Here is a 22934-nt window from a genome sequence, read left to right on the forward strand (position 1 = left end):
TTTACTACAAGTTATAAAGGGGAAGTTGACTAAAGCATTGGCACAGAACTCCTTACAGGGCCACAACACTTCTTGTCCCTCCACATGGCTTCCCAAATAGTCTGGCTACTGGAATAGAATAGAATAGAATAGAATAGAATAGAATAGAATAGAATAGAATAGAATAGAATTAACCAGGTTGGAAGAGACCTTCGAGATCATCGAGTCCAACCCATCATCCAACTCCATCTAATCAACTAAACCATGGCACCAAGCACCCCATCACATCTCCTCCTAAACACCTCCAGTGGTGGTGACTCCACCACCTCCCTGGACAGCACATTCCAATTGCTAACAACTCTTTCTATGAAGAATTTCTTCCTAACATCCAGCCTAAACCTCCCTTGGTGCAGCTTGAGACTGTGTCCTCTTGTTCTGGTGCTGCTTGCCTCAGAGAAGAGACCAACCCCCACCTGGCTACAACCTCCCTTCAGATAGTTGTAAAGAGCAATAAGGTCTCCCCTGAGCCTCCTCTTCTCCAGGCTAAGCAACCCCAGCTCCCTCAGCCTCTCCTCACAGGGCTGTGCTCCAGACCCCTCCCCAGCTTCGTTGCCCTTCTCTGGACACCTTCCAGCAGCTCAACATCTTTCTTAACCTGAGGGGCCCAGAACTGGATGCAGGACTCAACGTGTGGCCTAACCAGTGCGGTGTACAGGGGGAGAATGACCTTCCTGCTCCTGCTGGCCTGGAGGAACAGGAGTAACTGGAGGACACACTCTGACTCTGGGTCACAGTTTCCCCCCATATCTACTCCCAGACTTAAGAAACAAAATTCTCACATCGAAGCTTTCATGGATCTCCAAGCCAAAATGCCTCCTCTTTGTGTATGTCACTACCCCTGTAAAGCACAAGTCAAAACTGTGTACCTTCGACGGAGGAATCTGCATTGATATAAGCCACTCCCCGTGCTTGCAGTATTTTGGCATTTTCCTGTGAGAAGAAGAAAAGGCTGATAAACTTTTTTTTCCTTGGAACTATTTTCCCATTCATAGAAGTAACAGCTGTTTCAGGGAAAGACATCAGAAACTGCAAGGAGCCCTAAATTCTTGGGAAAGAGGTGGAGAGAAAGAAAGGAAGAAAGAGGGGAGAAAGAATGAAAGAGGGAGGAAGGGATCTTCCATCGTGCAACATTTTCTGTGTACACTACTGGTTTACCTCAGCCCACTCTGTTGATCCTAACAAGCCAAATTCCTCTGCATCCCAGCTTGCAAATATCACTGTCCTCCTTGGCCCCCATCCTGCAATAAAAGATGATGAAATTTGTGTTACAGAAATAAAGACTGGTTTTTACAGGTCCTGAGTCCTGATCCGTGGGGAAGGTTGGGGTTTAGGACCTTTAACGCAAACTTCTTCGCTGACCTAATAATGGTTTGCTAATTTTGTAGTAATCTCACTCCTGCTTCAGTATTGTCCCAAAGAATGCATTCTTTTTCCTCTGTCAGCTTTAACTGCAAGAAAGATTCTTGAAAGAAAGCCTTTCTACTGTGATTACTCTCTTCAAGTCAGAACACATTATATACATCAGGGTCCACTTCAACAGAGAAGTGTTTGGCATGTTTTCATATCTATTACTGAGTTTCTTTGACCTGTCTCCCAAATGCTGGGTTTCAAAACCTCAGGAATGGTCTGTAACTTTGACAGGTCACCTTCAAAATGAAGACCTTCCATTTGAAGTTCTGCATTTGATTTAAACACAGGCCTAATGGAACAGACTCTACTGCTCTGCTGCTGTATCACAGAGGCATCTGTGCCCAAAGATTTCTTTCAGGTGACTGGAACTTTTTCATCTTTCCAACTCTCATTCCAAAGACACTTTCTCCTGATAGCCAATAACTGGAAGGGAATAGAAACTAAATGTCAATAGATTTTTTTGGGGCAGCAAAGAAAGCCTCAGAGCTTCTTTCTGAGGGATGTTAGATAGGGAGATAGCATTTGCTCTGACAGCAGCAGAAACTTGGTAAAGGTGACATTTGTTCCTGTTTTCATGTAACTAAGCATGAGGTATTTTTAACCATTGCCTCCTACTATGTTTGCACAGCTCACTCTCTGCATACACAGACATGCTGCTTTTATTCTTGGGTCTGTCTCCAAACCAGTGATGTGCTAAGAAGGCTCTTGATGTTGCTCTCACGAAGCCTTGATGAGTCCACCTCTGCATCAGTCTCACAGGACCACCGAGTTTATCAAGTCTGACCAGCCACAAATACACAGTACTCAATTTAACCTAAATGTTGTATTACTTCCAGTGTCTTCCACTCTGTGTTTTGTTTTTCTTTAAGTGTACTTTCTCTTGAGCAGAAGAACCTCACGTATAGCAAGTTTGCCACTGGAAATACTTAACAGCTGAAGAGCAGCATGCTTATCTGAGAGATCAGTGAGATAAATACGTTTAATTTTAAGCATATGCTTCAATTGCAGGGAAATCAATGGGCACTGCTGAGAGCTATGACTTTGGTGTGCTTTGTTCTTTCGTTTTCTTACCTTGCCTTTTCAGTTTTCCAAAGCTCCTCACAATCTCATGAACCACAGCAGCTCCACTCTGAGGATCAATGCCGCCAAACACCCAAGAGTCGCGGTGACCTCCCAGGATGACATACCTGTCTAGAGAAACCAATTCTGGAAGTTTACTTAGAAAACTTTAGTAATATCTGATTTACAGAATACAGAATTAACCAGGTTGGAAAAGACTTTTGAGAACATCAACCTATCACCCAACACCATCTAATCAACTAAACCATGGCACCAAGCACCCCATCCAGTCTCTTCCTAAACACCTCCAGGGATGGTGACTCCACCACCTCCCTGGGCAGCACATTCCCATGGCCAATCTCTCTTTCTGGGAAGAATTTTTCTTAACATCCAGCCTAAACCTCCCCTGGCACAGCTTGAGACTGTGTCCTCTTGTTCTGGTGCTGGTTGCCTGGGAGAAGAGACCAACCCCCACCTGGCTACAACCTCCTTTCAGGTAGTTGTAGACAGCAATAAGGTCTCCCCTGAGCCTCCTCTTCTCCAGGCTAAACAACCCCAGCTCCCTCAGCCTCTCCTCACAGGGCTGTGCTTGAGACCCCTCCCCACCTTCATTGCCCTTCTCTGGATACCTTCAAGCAACTCAACATCTTTCCTAAACTGGGGGGCCCAGAACTAGACACAGGACTCAGGGTGTGGCCTAACCAGTGCTGAGTACAGGGCACAATGACTTCCCTGCTCCTGCTGGCCACACTATTTCTGATGCAAGCCAGGGTGCCATTGGCCTTCTTGGCCACCTGAGCACACTGCTGGCTCATGTTCAGCTGCTGTAAACCAGTACCCACAAGGTCCCTTTCTGCCTGGCTGCTCTCCAGCCACTCTGACCCCAGCCTGTAGCACTGCATGGGGTTGTTGTGGCCAATGTGTAGAATCCAGCACTTAGATTGTTCAATCTCATGCCCTTAGACTCTGCCCATCTGTCCAGCCTGTCAAGGTCCCTCTGCAGAGCCCTCCTACCCTCTAACAGATCAACCCCTGCCCCCAGCTTGGTGTCATCTGCAAATTTACTGATGATGATTTTCCATGTAGGCATCAGGGAACAAAACTTAACAGTTTATAATACACATCATAGGAAGGCAAAAGACATTTTAAAGCTCCAAAGACATCTTTCAGCCAGTTCTAAAGAATTCACCAGACAGTAACTTGATTCCATAAGGCATGCTCCCATTACACTGAAGATAGATGATTTTACCTGGCTCTACTGTACCTCTGATGGTACCAATCACATTGTAAATCCTTCTTACTTCATTGTTGCTATGAATGTGCATTTTCACCTTCCTAGTGTATTGGGAAGAAAATTCAAAGAGAAAAGCCACCAGATTAGACAATAAACCATCTTGACATCTTTTAGAAGTGCACAATGTGAATTGTAAGAGAAGCAGTTTGGCCAGAATCTGCCTTAACCATCAAACCATCCCTGGAGGTGTTCAAGAGGGGATTGGACGTGGCACTTGGTGCCATGGTCTACTCATGAGGTCTGTGGTGCCAGGTTGGACTCGATGATCTCTGAGGTCTCTTCCAACCTTAGTGATACTGTGAGACTGTAAATCTGAAAAGATTTCAGCGTAGCTTTTTTCTGCATTTATACTTGTACAACTGTAAACAGCATTTAGCCCTTGAGAGCCATGTGCTGTCATTGATGTCAGTAGGATTTACATGCATTAAAGGCTCAGAACTCCAAAGATTTTTTTTGCTAGAAGCTTGATTTTCAATTTGGAAGGGTGAAAGAAAAATTAAAACCATCTAATGTTAAAAAGGTAAACAGTTCTAAGCATCTAGAGGGCTGCATCAAGAGACCTTTTATCTACCACAGAGCTGGAGGTGCAACAAGGGTTGTCTATATATATTTTTCAGATATATTTTATTATGGTGCATGACTAAGACATAGGGAATAGGTCAAACTGTTAATATCAGGCCAGCATAACAGCCCAGCCAGTACTGAAACACCAGGACTTTAGCTCTAAACTCTACTTACTAAAAACAATCTGAAGCAATAAAAAGGACATTGTAGTTAACAGCTTTTTTTCAGGATGTAGCTTGATCCTATTTGCTGCAAGGCAATCAGGTAAGGCCCACAGGAGTTTGAAAAGAAGATGACAAATTCAATTCTCACAAAAAAATAATCAGTCTCATCAAATATTTTGCCAAAAGCTAGATGCTTCCTAAAGGACAGTGAAGTTAGAATAGAATAGAATAGAATAGAGTAGAGTAGAGTAGAGTAGAGTAGAGTAGAGTAGAATAGAATAGACCAGACCAGGTTGGAAGAGACCTTCAAGATCATCGTGTCCAACCCATCAACCAATCCAACACCACCCAAACAACTAACCCATGGCACCAAGCACCCCATCAAGTCTCCTCCTGAACAGCTCCAATGACGGCGACTCCACCACCTCCCCAGGCAGCCCATTCCAACGGGCAATCACTCTCTCTGTGTAGAACTTCTTCCTAACATCCAACCTAAACCTCCCCTGGTGCAGCCTGCGACTGTGTCCTCTTGTTCTGGTGCTGGTTGCCTGGGAGAAGAGACCAACATCTGTCTGTCTACAATCTCCCTTCAGGTAGTTGTAGATGGCAATAAGGTCACCCCTGAGTCTCCTCTTCTCCAGGCTAAGCAACCCCAGCTCCCTCAGCCTCTCCTCATAGGGCTTGTGTTCCAAATCCCTCCCCAGCTTCATTGCCCTTCTCTGGACACCTTCCAGCAACTCAACATCTTTCCTAAACTGAGGGGCCCAGAACTGGACACAGTACTTGAGGTGCAGCCTAACCAGTGCAGTGTACAGGGGCACAATGACCTCCCTGCTTCTGCTGGCCACACTGTTCTTGATGCAGGCCAGGATGCCATTGGCCCTCTTGGCTGCCTGGGCACACTGCTGGTTCATGTTCAGCCTACCATCGATCAGCACCCCCAGGTCCCTCTCTGCCTGGTCGCTCTCCAGCCACTCTGACCCCAGCCTGTAGCACTGCGTGGGGTTGTTGTGGCCAGTGGTTCAAGACTATCTACAAACTGAAGCAATTCATTGATGCCCATCCAATCAAGATGTAAATCTGCTGAAGCTCTCCACTGAGCACATTTCAGCTCACATAACCCCAACTACTCTATCCTCAGTCACATTTCTCTATCTGTTTTTCTCTGATCCCAAGCATGCTTTCCTTATGAAACAAAACTGACCTTGCAGTTGTTGTGAAACCTGGACCAACATTGTAAGATACATTCAAACTTCCTTTCCAGCTACTCTCTGGTGGTGCTTGTCCTCCCATGTCACTATTATGATGAAAAAAATAAAGAAATTATTAGGTATAAACATCTTAAAATAGCACCAAACACAAATAAGGAACCAGGAACCACATATTGTTAGGTCCCTTGCACACACAGACCAGAGTGATGCCCTTTGTCTTTGTATTAATAATACAAGCTTCCACAGATGAATAAGTTCATTCTATTCTATTCTATTCTATTCTATTCTATTCTATTCTATTCTATTCTATTCTATTCTATTCTATTCCATTCCATTCCATTCCATTCCATTCCATTCTACTGGTGGTGTAGGACGAGTGAGTTTAATCTGTCTTTAATAACATGAAGGACTCAAATGATGTCACTCAGGTGCAGAGGTGCTACCTGTGACATTCACAGAATCATAGCTGGATGTTAGGGAGAAGTTCTTCACAGAAAGAGAGATTGGCCATTGGAATGTGCTGCCCAGGGAGGTGGAGGAGTCACCATCACTGGAGGTGTTTTAAGAGGAGCCTGGATGAGGCACTTGGTGCCATGGTTTAGTTGATTAGATGGTGTTGGATGATATGTTGGACTCAATGGCCTTGAAGGTCTTTTCCAACCTGGTTAATTCTATTCTATTCTATTCTAGTCTAGTCTAGTCTAGTCTAGTCTAGTCTATCTCTTTGGCTACACCAGTAAGTTAACATAGAAGAACAGTCCTGTGCATTGAGATCAGCTTGGAATGTCTTTCAAAACAGTGCTGGTCTCCAAAGGTTTTGCATACAAGCTGCCTCTTGTAAGTGGAACTTTCTGCTGCCCTGAACAGCATTTGCATTTGAATTAGCAGACAGTAACTTGGACCATTCAAACAGTTTAACAGGACTGGCAGTGCCTGTTCCTGGACTCTGTTTAACGCAGTAGCATAACAGGTGATGTGTGTCAAAGATCCCTAAAACTGGATGAATTTCATCAGTCCAAGTGACCTTTTCTTGTTCCATTGTCAAAGATGAGATGCTTATTTCTCACTGAACACAAATAGCAATGCAGTAATTCCAGGGATTGCAATTACCTGATATTTATTCACCTGCTCTAAAGAATTTGTATTTTTTGACATGAACTTCTGAGAAACATTAAAATATTAAAAGTGTGCCAGACAGAATGGAATGGAATAGAATTAACCACGTTGGAAAAGACCTCAGAGATCATCAAGTCCAACTAAACCATGGCACCAAGTGCCTCATCCAGTCTCTTCTTAAACATCTCCAGTGACAGTGACTCCTCTACCTCCCTGGGCAGCACATTCCAATGGCCAATCTCTCTTTCTGGGAAGAACTTCTTCCTAACATCCAGCCTAAACTTCCCCTGGCACAGCTTGAGACTGTGTCCTCTTGTTCTGGTGCTGGTTGCCTCGGAGAAGAGACCAACCCCCACCTGGCTACAACTTCCTTTCAGGTAGTCGTAGAGAGCAATAAGGTTTCCCCTGAGCCTCCTCTTCTGCAGGCTAAGCAACCCCAGCTCCCTCAGCCTCTCCTCACAGGGCTGTGCTCCAGACCCCTCCCCAGCTTTGTTGCCCTTCTCTGGACACCTTCCAGCATCTCAACATCTTTCCTAAACTGAGGGGGCCAGAACTGGATGCAGGACTCAAGGTGTGGCCTAACCAGTGCTAAGTACAGGGGCACAATGACCTCCCTGCTCCTGCAGGCCAGGATGCCATTGGCCTTCTTGGCCCCCTGGGCACACTGCTGGCTCATGTTCAGCCTACTGTCAAGCAGTACCCCCAGGCCCCTTTCTGCCTGGCCGCTCTCCAGCCACTTTTTTTTCCAGTCCTCTGCAAACTTCCAAAGAGCAGTCTCCTTAGCCCTCCTCACGGCGCACACACTCACCGCAGTAGTGATTCAGCATCATGGTAGCCTATGGGATGAACCGGAATTTTTGGGAGACCTACCCCCCTGGCTTTGTCCACTCGGTAGGTGTATTCTGAAAGCAAAAGACAGGAGTTTTCATATTTAAAACTCTCAGAAGGAATCACAGAATCATAGAATCATAGAATCAATAAGGTTGGAAAAGACCTCAGAGATCAGGGAGTTGTAAAGACCCATAAGGTCTCCCCTGAGCCTCCTCTTCTCCAGGCTAAACAATCCCAGCTCCTTCAGCCTCTCCTCATAGGAGTTATGCTCAAGCCCTCCCTCTTCTTGAGCCTCCCTCAGATATGCTGCCTTAAGTGATGGTATGAGGTTCTTAATGCACTTCAGTCAAAGTGATCTGGGTTATGTGCTAAATGAAACAGCTTTGGTAGAGCTCAGATAAACAACTGAGGAAGCATGAGGTGAAGGTGATGAATCAGTGGGGAATGTTCATCTTCTCAGAAGAAGCCTCAGCAGCAGCCAGGTGACCTAAGTTCCAGCATGAAAGATCTCAGCATTGCCAGTAGTAGCTCTTGTGGAGGGAAAGCAGCCCAAACCCTGCAGAAAGGAGAGCTCCAAAAGCAAAGAAACCTGTAAGCTGTGCAGGCTGGCTCCTTGCTGACTCGGGCTTCAGATGTCAAATAACTGTGTTATGATCTCTGGGCTAACTTGGGTATGTCTGTGAAGTTAAGCACCCCAGCACTGTACTGTGTGGCTCACTTATCCCCTTACTTTCTGTCATTTATATACAGAAGTAACCTACTAATGTGAAGTGCTGAGCTGCCCCTTTTAAGCACAGAAATACCAACAAAAAATGTACTTTGTTCCAAGGAAAAGAACATCCCCATTGCCTCTTTCCTGAAACTAGACTGTCAGAGCATGACTTCTCCAGCATCACTCACCTTTTGCAGGATAACCTGGTGTCAGAGGATCTCCTGCCCCATTCAAGTTTAACACATTTCCACGCTGGGCTCCTCCACCTGGAAGGTTCCAGCCATTTGGATAGGGATCTACTCCTGGGGCACAGTAGTCAGCAGGGTCAGAGTACAGAATAATTCCCTTGGCACCTGCCAGTTCAGCGTTCTTCACCTGCAAAGCACGTCTGCAGTCCCTATCCAGTCCTTTATAGCTTGGCAGCAGAGTTCAAGGGGCAAATGAAAGTAGTATAAATTACAGTGATAATTCCTTAGGGCCTTTTACAATGCTTGGGATAAGTAAAAGAGCCACAACTGCCTCATAGCATAACATTTCCCAAAAACATATATGCAGATATCAGGTTCCATATGAGAGTGAAAGGTTTGCTGTTGCTTTGAGTTTTATCTAGGAGATTACTGCAGCATCAAGGAAAACATCCTCCAAAGTATTACTGCATACCAGGAGTTTGTATTCTGTCATCTAGATCAGCAAAATAACTGAGTTGAAACACACACATCATAGATGGGACAAAATGTAATCATGTTGCTGCAGCCTTACCTTTCAGGAAGTCAGGTATTTACCTTATTTACCTAAATGATCTCTGGAACATATCTCAGAGTTCAGACTGCACAAAAAGATTACCATGGGAGAGCTTGAAACTCTCTGGCTATGAACAACACTAACTGCAAAGAAGAGGAGAGGGTTGGAGAGGAGAGGTATGGAGAGGAGAGGTGAGGAGAGGTGAGGAGAGGTGAGCTGAGGTGAGGTGAGGTTCAGAGAGCAGAGGAGAGGAGAGGAGAGGTTCAGAGAGGAGAGGAGAGGTTCAGAGAGGTTCAGAGAGGTTCAGAGAGGAGAGGAGAGGTTCAGAGAGGAGAGGAGAGGTTCAGAGAGGAGAGGTTTAGAGAGGAGAGGAGAGGCTCAGAGAGGAGAGGTTTGGAGAGGAGAGGAGAGGACAGGAGAGGTTCAGAGAGGTTCAGAGAGGAGAGGAGAGGAGAGGAATAGAATAGAATAGAATTAACCAGGTTGGAAAAGACCTTTGAGATCATTGAGTCCACACTATCACCCAACACCATCTAATCAACTAAACCATGGCACCAAGTGCCTCATCCAGTCTCCTCTCAAACACCTCCAGTGATGGTGACTCTAGGCTTATTATGACAGCAGAACTGCCCCACATGCTGTTTTGATTTTACAAAGTGTTGTTGTGCAACTTTATTCTTGTGTAATGCTGGTTGGTAGAGAGTGAGAGCAGGGAAATGTATGCCACTCTGACATTCCAATCTGCTTTGCTACTGGAAATGACAACGATGTATAGTGACTGCATGACAACTAACCCTCAACAGTTTTAAATTTGGGTATTTGAATTCAGAAATAACAGAGCTTCATTTGGGAAATACAGTACTTGCCTTCATCCTCCATCCTATTCTTGCACACCATTAGGAACTCAGAAAATGACAGTTCTGCAGACTTTACACAGGCTGTCAAATGCTTCAGTACATAAACACAGCTAGAAATTAGTAAGAATGAATATACCATCCCTTAGTGTCAGTGAGGGCATGTAATTTCCACACCACACTATCTTTAAGAGTGGTAAACAAGTTAATATTATCTGACCTAGAATATGATTTCCATGTCACTTTTCACTGGTGAAAAGTAGTGTGTTGTAAACCAGTGAGTAACCCCCTTAAAAGCTCGCAGAAGATTATGCAATAGAGTTGTAGACAGCAGTAAGGTCTCCTCTGAGCCTCCTCTTCTCCAGGCTAAGCAACCCCAGCTCCCTCAGCCTCTCCTCATAGGGCTTGTTCTTGAGGCCCCTCCCCAGCCTCACTGCCCTTCTCTGGACACATTCAAGTGTCTCAATAGCCTTCTTAAATTGAGGGGCCCAGAACTGAACACAGGACTCAAGGTGTGGCCTAACCAGTGCTGAGCACAGAGCAGAATGACTTCCCTGCTCCTGCTGGCCACACTGTTCCTGATCCAGGCCAGGATGCCATTGGCCTTCCTGGCTGCCTGGGCACACTGCTGGCTCATGTTCAGCCAGTTGTCAACCAGTACCCCCAGGTCCCTTTCTGCCTGGCCTCTCTCCAGCCACTCTGCCCCCAGCCTGTAGCTCTGCATATGTACATATCCAATATGTATTTCAGATGTTCTACTAATTTCTGAACACAGCTCTATAAAAACTCAGCTATGCTAAAATCTTCAGAGCACTTTAGGGGAGTGTTTCTGTTTCTTGAAAGCAGCTGAAGGACAGCACAAGTGACATTTTAATACAGAGGCATTACCTTGTTTCCTCTGAAGATCTTCCCATATCTGGCAATAACAATCTTTCCTGTGCAGTTAATTCCCATTGTCCGCTCTAGAAGAAAGAAGTCCTCAGTGCGGCCATAATTCACATACACTAATTCACCCTGAGAGAAAGAGGTGCAAGTTGAAACCACAGCATCAATGAGCATGTCAGAAGGACTGCCAGGTCTTTTTCCACAGGGCTGCTTTCCATCAGGTCAGCCCAAACATGGGATTATTCCTCCTTAGGTGCAGTACTCCATATCCACCCTTGTTGAATTTCATATCGTGTTGAGGGATAGGTTGGACTCCATGATCTCAAAGGTATTTTCTAACCTGGTTAATTCTATTCTATTCTATTCTATTCTACTCTACTCTACTCTACTCTACTCTATTCTATTCTATTCTATTCTCTGCCCCATTCTCCAGCCTGTCCAGGTCACACTGGATGGCAGCACAGACTTTTGGTGTGTCAGCCACCCCTCCCAGTTTCATGTCCCAAGCAAACTTGCTGAGGGTACACTCTATTCCTTCATCCAGGTCATTGATAAATATATTGAACAGGACTAGACCCAATACTTACCCCTGGGGAACACCACTTGTAATGGACCTCCAACTAGACTCTGTGCCATTGACCACTCTCTGAGCTCTATCTTTCAGCAGTTTTCCATCCACCCCACTGCTCATTCACCTAACCCACACTTCCTAAGCTTGCCTGTGAGGATGCTGTCAGAGATGGTGTCAAAAGCCTTGCTGCAGTCAAGACAGACAATGTTCACTGCCCTCCCCTCATCTATCCATCCAGTCATGCAATCACAGAAGGCTATTTCTACTTGTTTTTTTTCCTACTGCATTACCTCTGGCACTCCTTGGGCTGAAAATGCATTGTAGGGTGGCACCACACCTCTAACATCCTCATATCCTGGAGGAGGAGGCTCAGACAATGATGTGTTGAAAATCTAGTGCAAAAGGGAAAATAAAAAGAAAACCAGGCAATATGGTAAAGATGTACTGTCTGCTCAGGCATTTCACATGTATTTGCAATTTAAAGTACTATAGTTTTAGAACTCTGTATGAGGAGTGGCCAAAACTTTGGCAGGCACTGAGTATGCTTTCTAGCATGCTGGTTCAATTTGTGATCTTGCAAATGTCATCTCTGCTCCTCACAAGGAATCCTGCTGACATAAACACAGACTCCCTTAAGTTGGTCTCAGTGCAGCAGGTAAGAACAGGTTAGACCACAGTAGTAAAAAACGTTTGCATTCTGTTCATCCCTTGAGCCTCTAGAAGTACTAGAGCCAGTCTGCAACGAACAGCTGTTACTTGTGAGAGCACATCTTGAGGCTTAAACTCGGAATCTTCAAGAAACTGAATTAAGCACAATCACCAATATATTGCATCATGAATCCACACAAATTAGAATAGAATAGAATAGAATAGAATAGAATAGAATAGAATAGAATAGAATAGAATAGAATAGAATAGAATTAACCAGGTTGGAAAAGACCTTTGAGATCATCAAATCCAACCTATCACCCAACACCATCTAATCAACTAAACCCTGGCACCAAGCATCCCATCCAGTCTCTTCCTAAACACCTCCAGTGATGGTGACTCTACCACCTCCCTGGGCAGCACATTCCAATGGCCAATTACTCTCTCTGGGAAGAACTTCTTCCTAACATTGAGCCTAAACCTCCCCTGGCACAGCTTGAGACTGTGTCCTCTTTTTCTGGTGCTGGTTGCCTCGGAGAAGAGACCAACCCCCACCTGGCTACAACCTCCTTTCAGGTAGTTGTAGACAGCAATAAGGTCTCCCCTGAGCCTCCTCTTCTCCAGGCTAAACAACCCCAGCTCCCTCAGCCTCTCCTCACAGGGCTGTGCTCCAAACCCCTCCAAGCTTTGTTGCCCTTCTCTGGACACATTCAAGTGTCTCAATGTCCTTCTTAAATTGAGGAGCCCAGAACTGGAGACAGGACTCAAGGTGTGGCCTAAGCAGTGCTGAGTACAGGGGCAGAATGACCTCCCATGCTGACCATGGTTGCTTTCCTCATTCTAAATAACAAAATAATTTTAACATTAATAATTAAATTACCTAAAGCCATTTTCTTACATAATTCTCCTTTAATCCATGGATGTCAGTCTGTTAGATGAATCAGGGCCATTAGTACTTCTATCATATACATTATAAGACAAATATACAAAATACAAAAGCAAACTGGAACCCCTAATTTCTGTGTGCTTTGGATCAGGTCCAACATCACAACCAGAGCAGAGCAGAGCTTTCCTTCCCAGGCTTCCTAGGAGTATGAAGGTGATTTTAGCCCCTAGTTGCAAAATACGGTGTTTCCTGTACCTCATTTCCATGCTCATCAATTACTGAGATGTAGTTGGGCTTAGAGTCATCTGGGTAAGAGAGCAAGACATCATAATGAACCAGCTGAACAGAATCCAAACCAAACTCCTTCCACTCAGCTTGGACTTGCTGTGCCAGATGCAGATTCTCCTTTGTTCCTGCCAGGTGAGGAAGCTGTGTAAAATTGCTAGAGGAAAAGAAGCAACAAGTCAAGAAGATCAGGCATTGTAGCTCATAATCAGAATTAATCTAAGCCTAACTGGAAATCAACCTCCTACAGATGACTAGGTGAACCCAGACTAAATGATGACCCTGGTTCCTCTGCATCTATGCTTTGCCTGTTTTAAAGTTTAGGTAAAAGTTTTTTGTCTGTCCTGAGCTATTTTTTTCCCTTTTGTATCTTCCTTGCAATGTTGCTTAGGGAGAATTTCACAATGCCATCAGCTGTGGGGTCTTGTCCTTGCTTTATTCCTCATCTACTGAGTGACTTTAGGCCAATCATTCCTATGCATAATGAGACTGACCTTCCTTGAGAAGTGATAAAATAACTGAGTATAATTATCTTTGTGTATTCCATTTAGAAATGTGCATAATTACTCTGATCTCTACTTGTAATTAACTGGATATTCTCCTTGGATCCCACTGTTTTAATTAAGTTTGGCATAAATACTAACATAGCTAGAAGTTCACTCTGAGTGTGTCTCATTGGCAAATGAGGGTGAGTTCACAGTGGTTTACAAAGAGGGAACAGAAAAATTCAATAGCTTGCAACTTAAAAGTCATGCAGTGTGAATAACAAGCAGTGAAAGGTGCCATAAATAGCAAGCAACCTATTGTCTGAAAAAGCAAATTGTCCAGACCACTGAGAAAGCCCTGTGCTGAAGTGAGAGGAAGAAACTCCCAGCTGGGTGAGATTGACACCATGCAATCCTCATCCTGTCATATGACCCTGCCATCAACTCCACACAGAAGCGTGTGTCCTGTCAGCTGGATTAATGAAGGAAACTGGATCTTCAATAAGGAAAGGGTGGAAGGTTGGGGAAAATTGTGATTCCTTTGTTGGGGTGAGAACAAAGTCATCAAACAAAGCACTTCTGAAAGGACTGTACATTTTAAATAGAATTAGAACTAGAATGGAATGGAATAGAATTAGAACTAGAATTGGAATGGAATGGAATGGAATGGAATGGAATGAAATGGAATGAGAGTGAGAATTGGAATGGAATGGAATGGAATGGAATGGAATGGAATGGAATGGAATGGAATGGAATGGAATGGAATGGAATGGAAAAGACCAGGTTAGAAGAGACCTTCGAGATCAAGTTCAACACCATCTAATCAACAAAACCATGGCACCAAGCACCCCATCAAGTATAGAATAGAATAGAATAGAATAGAATAGAATAGAATAGAATAGAATAGAATAGAATAGAATAGAATAGAATAGAATAGAATAGAATGGAATGGAATGGAATGGAATGGAATGGAATGGAATGGAATAAGGGAGGGATCTACAATGATCATCTAGTCCAACTGCCTGTCCACTTCATGCTATTTAATCAGGCTGAGAATTAAAGGCAACCCCAAATTTGTTGATTACTCCTAAAAACTGATACTCTTAACATTTTCTTTACATACATGCAAATTTATATCAATAAACTTAAGACATCTGGTGTCTTACTGTCTGGAATAAATACATGCACTTAACAAACACTACATTCTCCTTAGAGAAGAATAATCTGTTTACAAGATCCCTAAAATCAACAAATCCCATCATCAGTTTCCTTGCAGTAAAAACTTCTAAGTTACAGAAATCAGGAATTTAATTACAGTAATTTAAATATTAAAACCCATCCATATTGTTATTTTACACTGTTTGAAGTTTTAGGAACAAATATTAGCAGCTTTACTTCTAGGATTGAATAAAAGAAACACAGTATATTTAAAATCACCTAATTTAAAGGGTAGATGGAATGAAAAAAATATGGGGGAAAAAACCCTGTCCTTAAAACCAATTATAGTTTTGAGACTATTATGTTTATTAGGGACAGTCTAATGACTAGCTAATATCTACTGTATCTGTTGTAGCTATTCAGTGTGCAGAGGGAGAGAGCTTGAAATCTTATCTTCAGGGAAGTGAGTACAAGGTTGGAACTGTGAGAGATTAACACATAAACTGGTCACAGCCTAACAGTGTGAAGAGATGGTAGCAAGAAGCTGTTAAAGCCTAAGCTGTAGGAAGAACTAAATGCTCAAACACTGGTATGATTTCCTTCTCTTTTACATTGCTGTACTCCACTATCTTCCATTTAATCTCTCCTGACTGAAGTTCATTCACACAGCCTAATTTGAAGTGAGTGATTTTTCCATTTAAAAAAAGGTAGGATAAATGCTGTTGTAGACTGAAAAAGGACACGGATCAGAAAGGCTGAATCACTACAGCATTGTACAAGCATCCACTAAATGCTGAGCAAAAGCTTGGCCAGTTTTTAAGTACTTTTAAGTACTGAGATTACTGACAAGTCCTCAACTATTTCCAACACAAACAAGAGTAAGAAGAGGTGAGGTGGACTGTTCTGTCAACCACAGCTGACTGAGACACAGTGGATAAAATCTAAGGCAAAGAACCTGCACACCATCCTTTATCTGGTGGCATCCTCGGGCTGCTTCCTGCTTGTTTGCTGGTTTTCTTTCTTTTTCAGACTCATTAGTGTAAGAGTCTACTCCTGGTGTGACTCAACAAAGATAAAATCACTTGCTGCTTGCCCAGACAGTACCAATCCTGGATGCAAATCACCTTGTGATTGCATCGTGATAACACTGGACTGCAGCTGGCCTATAACAATGACCCAAGGACCCAGCCATCACGCCTTCAAGACAGCTATCAGATACCCCCAGGAAGGGAGGGTGATGAGTCAATGGACTCTCCACCTGTTTCCTGATGTGTAATGGGTGTGTGGACAGGTTAGATGGAGAAGGGAAGGCGGAGGCCCTCCCCCCCCCCTCCATCTAGACCCCTGCCTAAACACACAGGAATACACAGAAAGACTTCCTGGGGAACGATACCTGGATACTTATGATTTCCTGGCTCCTGAATTCCTGAGGGACAATGCTCGGACACATACCTAAGGACTAAAAACTGTATAAAAGACTTGACCACTACTGGCTCAGTTGGAAAGAAAACCACAGAGGAAGAAAACCGCAATGAAGGGAAGAAAAACGCAGAGAGAAAAACGCTGAAGGAGGACCATGCCGCTGAGAAGGAAGGAAGCAGACTGAACCCTCTCTCCATGTCCTCTACTCATGGAGCTGACCCATGCTGCCCAGAGGGACCTCATCTGTTCTCCAGCCAAAGCCTCAGCACCCTTTCTCTACAGACCCAGGCTGCCCAGAGGGATCACATCGCATCTCCAGCCAAAGCCTCAGCACAAACCCAGCACCTCATGCAGCACCTCTCCTCCACAGACTCAAACTGTCTTGGGGTGGGTGAGGGGTGTGGTAATATAACTCCTTTCCTCTTCTCTCTCTCTCTTCTCTCTTTCCCTCTCTATTTTCTTCACCCTCTCCCTTTCTTATTTCCATTTTCTCTATGTAATAAATAGTCTAGCTGTTGATATTTTGGCCTCGTTTGTGCCGATTAATTTCACAGCACGGGAATATTCAAAAGAACTAGTCTCCTTCCCTCTCCGGACCGAGACATTTAATTGGCGTAGTCGGCAGGATTCCCGTGCAGTGAAAGTATCACAGCAAAACTCCTGTATTTCTGAGAACCCCGAGATGTGTGTGTGTGTCTGAGACGTACTCTGAGTACGAAGTGAGTGCGGAGTCCAGATTCGCGTTTTCACTCTCCCGCGAGGGAAGTGGCCGGAGAAGGACGAAGCGAAATTTTCAGAGAGACTGTGTGGGAGTTCTCAAAAGCTTTCTATGTGTGTGCTTTCTCAAGGAAGAATATCTGGGGTACAAATTTTGAATTTATAGTGTGACCTCCTTGAGAATCCTCTGTACCCTGCTTTACATGTGTGTGCTTTCCCGGGGAAGATTAACTGGGGTACAAACGTTGATTTTATAGTGTGGCCTCCCCGAGGATTCTCAGTACCCTGTTTTGGTAAACCCAGTTTTGGTGATATTTGTAAAGTGTGTGTTCTCTCAGGGAAACAGAGTGACTCTTCCCTGAGAAACATAGGGTTTCTTGTCCCGGTGTAACAGAAAATTTGAGGTACAAAAGCCGAGAAGCTTTTGCAAGTGTGGGTTCTCTCAGGGAAATCGTGTTACCTCCTTGAGAAGCCCAGATTGGTTGTTTTTTCTTGTGTGTGACCTCTCCTGAAAAATCTATTGTGCATTTTTCCTGGAGAAGATTAGTTTGGAGTAAGCTTTTTAAAAGTGTACGTTTTCCAGGGAAAATTTTGTTGGTACAAACAGTGTTTTGATCCGACTCCCTGTGAAACTTAGTGCCCTATTAAGAAATGCCTTGTGAAACAAAAGAGATGGCCCGGAGTGAGAGGCTTTTTAACCTTTTAGAAGCTCACGGTGCCCGCCCATCTGTACAGGTACTTGACTGGGCCCGTGAAAATTGGCATAATTTCCAGAGTGTGGCTGATAGAATTGTGGCCCTGCAGAAAGATGCAAGAGCAAAAGCCGGAAAAGGCAAAGGTTTTATTTGTGCGGTTTTAGGCGCCTGTTTAGCTGCTTCAGTGAAGGAGAAAGAGGAATGGCATGAGCGGGACAATACAACTATTTCCTCTTTGCAGGACTTAGTTTCGTCACTACAAAGCCATGTTGCCACTTTGAAAGACGCAGTGGCAGATCTTAAAATTCAATTGGAAAAGGAGAGGAGGCAAAATTCGTATTTGGACTCAAAACAGGGTGTGAATTACCTGGAGTCTGCCCCTGTGTACCCTCGGGCAGAATTGGCAACTGCTAAGGAAGCTGCTGTGCATGTGAGACCTCTCATTAAAACTGAAGTATTATATGAGGATGGGGAAACTACCCCCACTGTCACAACTAAAGATGCACCTTTCTCCTACACTGTGCTGGCCAAAATTCGTAAAGAATTTGCACGCTCTGCTGTGGAATCTGAGGTGGAATATGTGTGGCGAGTTTCACAAACTGGAGGTGATCAGATTATGTTAACAGAAGCTGAAGCCATGGGCTATTGGGGTGATAATGTTTTTCTAACCACGAAAAACAGGAGTGGACCCTGGAGCCTTACCCAGCGAGCTGCCTATTGGGCAGGGGGGTTTGATCCAAAGGAGAGAGGAGAACCTGTAGTTCTGCAGGGAGGGATGAATCAGATAATGGAAAATGTGCAAAAGGCTGCATGCCTGCAAATGATCTATGAAAGAGAACTAAAACATCATTTTGAATCCCCCCTTTCTCTTCTGGTGGATGCAAACAGAATGACTCCTTTGATCAGGGGTCTCCCTGACTCGCTTAAAATAAGAGGTATCCAGCTCCAAAAGGAAATAGCTAATACCCCACTTTCTTCCAAGACATGGGAAGATTTGGGAAGGGAGTTATTAGATTATGCCAGGCAGTATGATATTCCTGAGGAAAGTAAAAAACCTCAAACTAGAGGCTTGAGACATGTGAAAATGATTCACCCACCAAGCCCCCAGGGCCAGTCGCGCCGTATTCCTAGTAGGCACCTGGCTAGGGGCAGGGAACACTTGAATACCCGGCAATATTGGTGGGGGGTGGGTCAGAAGAAAGGTATCCCAAAAGAAGTGGTTGATGGGGTACCCACGAGGCAATTAGAAATCATTGTGAAATGCTGGCCTGAGCCTAAAAAGAGGGCTGAGGCCACTGCTCCTCTCTTTGTGAAACCATTTGGTGAGGGGAGGGGTATGCCCCCCAGGGCAACTAAGGGCTTCACTTCTCAGTGGTGAGTCGGGGGTGAAGCATGAGTCAGAAGATCACCAAATGAAAATTGTACGTGGCTCGGGACAAAGCTTTTGTTTGTGTTTTTGTTCGTGTTTAACTTGGCTTTGAGAGAACCTGAAACAATCAACGATACTTCCAGGCCCATTCAAAGTAATTAAGCAAACTCTTTCAAGGGACATCACCTGAGAGGGTGACTGAATGGGAACCTGGAAATACCAGTTTTGTATGTTTTAAGGTTGAGTTTCTTATTTAAGTCTAATGCTAAAATTACCTGTTGTTTAAGTTATAATGCTGAATTCTACTTGATGTATTGTCAGAAGGACTTGTCTTGTTACAATATAGAAGACCTCTCAAGTTTTGCATCGCAGAAGACATCTCTTCAAGGACTGTACTTTCCATAGCCCCGCAGACATTCAGATCTGGATGGAAGCTCTCACTTCAATTCCAAACTGAAGGACTGACGGGGTGGGGGGGTACGGGTTTGTTCTCCTGGCTTCCAGGAGGAACAAGGATGCTTTCACCTTGTGTAATTACCTGTTTAAATTTTGTTCTATTTTGCTAGTATTGTTAATCTTTCACCTTGTGTAGTGTCCAATATGCAATTTGTGTCTAATGATGGTGTACAACAGATTTGTGCCATTAGCCAACCAAAACTTATGTCTATTGAAAAAAATTGTTTAAAACTTCTTTCCTTTCCTTTCTTTTCTTTCTTTCTTTCTTGCTTTTATCTTTGATTGACGGGGTGGTGTAAGAGTCTACTCCTGGTGTGACTCAACAAAGATAAAATCACTTGCTGCTTGCCCAGACAGTACCAATCCTGGATGCAAATCACCTTGTGATTGCATCGTGATAACACTGGACTGCAGCTGGCCTATAACAATGACCCAAGGACCCAGCCATCACGCCTTCAAGACAGCTATCAGATACCCCCAGGAAGGGAGGGTGATGAGTCAATGGACTCTCCACCTGTTTCCTGATGTGTAATGGGTGTGTGGACAGGTTAGATGGAGAAGGGAAGGCGGAGGCCCTCCCCCCCCCCTCCATCTAGACCCCTGCCTAAACACACAGGAATACACAGAAAGACTTCCTGGGGAACGATACCTGGATACTTATGATTTCCTGGCTCCTGAATTCCTGAGGGACAATGCTCGGACACATACCTAAGGACTAAAAACTGTATAAAAGACTTGACCACTACTGGCTCAGTTGGAAAGAAAACCACAGAGGAAGAAAACCGCAATGAAGGGAAGAAAAACGCAGAGAGAAAAACGCTGAAGGAGGACCATGCCGCTGAGAAGGAAGGAAGCAGACTGAACCCTCTCTCCATGTCCTCTACTCATGGAGCTGACCCATGCTGCCCAGAGGGACCTCATCTGTTCTCCAGCCAAAGCCTCAGCACCCTTTCTCTACAGACCCAGGCTGCCCAGAGGGATCACATCGCATCTCCAGCCAAAGCCTCAGCACAAACCCAGCACCTCATGCAGCACCTCTCCTCCACAGACTCAAACTGTCTTGGGGTGGGTGAGGGGTGTGGTAATATAACTCCTTTCCTCTTCTCTCTCTCTCTTCTCTCTTTCCCTCTCTATTTTCTTCACCCTCTCCCTTTCTTATTTCCATTTTCTCTATGTAATAAATAGTCTAGCTGTTGATATTTTGGCCTCGTTTGTGCCGATTAATTTCACAGCACGGGAATATTCAAAAGAACTAGTCTCCTTCCCTCTCCGGACCGAGACAATTAGTCTACATATTGCTTACTAAAGAAACTGCTTGATGTTTCCAGCTTTCATTTCAGCCATAAATGCTGCCTTCATGTCCTCAGGAGGCCTCACAGATGTCTTCTTTTCTGTAGGTTTTGCAAACCATCCTGTACAATACATGAAAATCCAACAGTAAAAACACCAGAGTGATATTCCCATGACACACACCATTTCTCTTTGGCATCACCACAAGATTTCCACTGTGTATTTTACAACTCTTTTTGCACAGACAAAAGCCATAACCTAATGCATGCTGCATGTGATGGCAGTTGCAATCCCTCATACAGTGAAAGAACCTAATCACCTAGGTGGATATTAATGAGAACAAAATACTATATTGTTCATCACCCTTGTTCTACTGTAGATGCTAAGGAGACTGATCTCTTTTCCTTTAGCACCAGAACATGATGCTGTCAGTCAAGTCAGTCACATCAGTCACCTCAGTAATAAGGCAGTAGCTTTACAAAAATGCACAGAAACAGACACCCTTTGTAAGGAACAGATGTCTTGTAATTCCTTCCTCACTCTCTGCTCCGCCTGGTTCTTATTCTGGCATCCTTCCCTTACTGTGTGTGCATTACCAGAGTAAGTGATGAGAGGAACACCTGGCTAGAAAGAAAGTGTTCCTGACATCTGTTTTTAAGTCAGAGATGGGACATGTTCAGTGCAAATGCAGCAGCAGTTACAAGGGTAATGCAAATAAGAGAATCAGTGGGGAGCAGAGAACTAGAACAAGCTGACACCAGTGAGACACTGATCACTGGCACAGCAAATGGACCTTTCTCCACATGACAGTGGAATTCAGTCAGGGCTTCCCAATGGCACTAACTCCAAGTGCATACCAAGAATAATTTCAAAATACAAGTGGCTCTTTAGTTTTCCTACCTCCTCCAAACCGATCCTAAACCATTTTTTAATCAAAGGGGAGGTAGGGAGGGGAAATCTCTGGTGGCAGCAATCCACAGGCCTGCCTGCTTGCATCAACAGGGAGGAGGGCAAGTAAATTAGTCTATTTCATGCCTTCTGTCAGCACTCCTCCAGACTTGTATTCATCTTCCCACCTCCCTGTTTTTAACGCGGCAGGGTCGAGGGGCCCGTTTTCTATTCCCTTCTCACAAACCTGTTGCCTCTTCTTTTGCCCACAGTATAACTACTTTATTTAAAAGGAAATGGAGAAACGAGCAGTCCAAAAGACAAAAGATCCCTTCTCTTGAGAAGAGCCGGAGATGCCAGGAGGGGTCGGTGACGCCACCAGCGCTGGGATGCAGTATAGGAAGGGAAGGAGGCGTCGGCCGGTCCAGTACGGACTCTCACCGCGGGCACCCCTGGCACAAAGCGCCGAGCAATAAAACACTTCTGCTCCTTCCCCCAACCCAACCCTTGCTCGGCCCTTCTCCGACCCACCTCCCCCGACTGGAAAGGCCGGAGGTGGCCGGGAGAGGTCCCTGATTCGAAGTGTCAGTCCGTTTGCACTGTACCGATGAAGAACCCGAGGAGGAAAAGCACGGCCGCTACTCCCAGGACGATAACCCAGAAACGACCGCTGGATGCCCTGGCGCCGGAAGGCTCCGTGGCACCGCCGACGGACGTCCACATGCCTGCCGACTCGCTCCGAGACGCCCCCGGTAGCAGCCGCCTCGCCGGCCGAAGTCCCGCCGCAGCCCGGTCCGCCCCGGAGGCGGCAGGGGGCGGGCAGGCGCCGTCCATTGGTCGCGGCCACTTCTGAAGCTCCTGCCTCAGCGCGGCGCCCCGCAGCCACCGCAGCGCTGCCCGTGCGGGCTCGGGTCTGCGCTGCCGCCCGGGGACAAGGCCGTCTTGCCATCACGGCTGGGCGAAGCTGGAGATGCCGGCGCCCACCCGCCCGCTGAAACCCCTGCGCGGCCACTTCCTTACCTCACGCTGAGGTCTGTCTGTCGGTCCAGAAGTGCCCACCTTCCTCTGCATTCCTCCTCCCACCCTCTATGTCCTAGATGCCCTGCTATCCCGTATTTTTTTTAGCTTGCAACAAACCGCAGTGATTCTGACACCTAGTTGGCCGTGGCCGTTTTACACAGGGC

The 22934-nt window shown here is 45.1% G+C and overlaps 1 protein-coding gene across 1 annotated transcript in view; it reads right to left on the reverse strand.

The window, feature by feature from the left end:
- LOC104301166 (putative N-acetylated-alpha-linked acidic dipeptidase) overlaps positions 1-22493 on the reverse strand; it is a 33758-nt gene extending 11265 nt beyond the window's left edge. Inside the window, exons 1-12 of the mRNA XM_009901517.2 lie at positions 22356-22493; positions 20876-20984; positions 13241-13427; positions 11742-11843; positions 10884-11009; positions 8589-8775; positions 7666-7759; positions 5735-5827; positions 3758-3843; positions 2521-2640; positions 1195-1277; positions 906-969 (exon numbers count right to left, since the gene is read on the reverse strand). Of these exons, the coding sequence (XP_009899819.2) occupies positions 906-969; positions 1195-1277; positions 2521-2640; positions 3758-3843; positions 5735-5827; positions 7666-7759; positions 8589-8775; positions 10884-11009; positions 11742-11843; positions 13241-13427; positions 20876-20984; positions 22356-22473 (1369 nt within the window). The 5' untranslated portion in view covers positions 22474-22493. The remainder of the gene's footprint in view (positions 1-905; positions 970-1194; positions 1278-2520; positions 2641-3757; positions 3844-5734; positions 5828-7665; positions 7760-8588; positions 8776-10883; positions 11010-11741; positions 11844-13240; positions 13428-20875; positions 20985-22355) is intronic.
- Positions 22494-22934: the final 441 nt, after the last annotated feature.

Source organism: Dryobates pubescens, chromosome 10 (genome assembly GCF_014839835.1).
Source record: "Dryobates pubescens isolate bDryPub1 chromosome 10, bDryPub1.pri, whole genome shotgun sequence".
NCBI lineage: Eukaryota > Metazoa > Chordata > Aves > Piciformes > Picidae > Dryobates > Dryobates pubescens.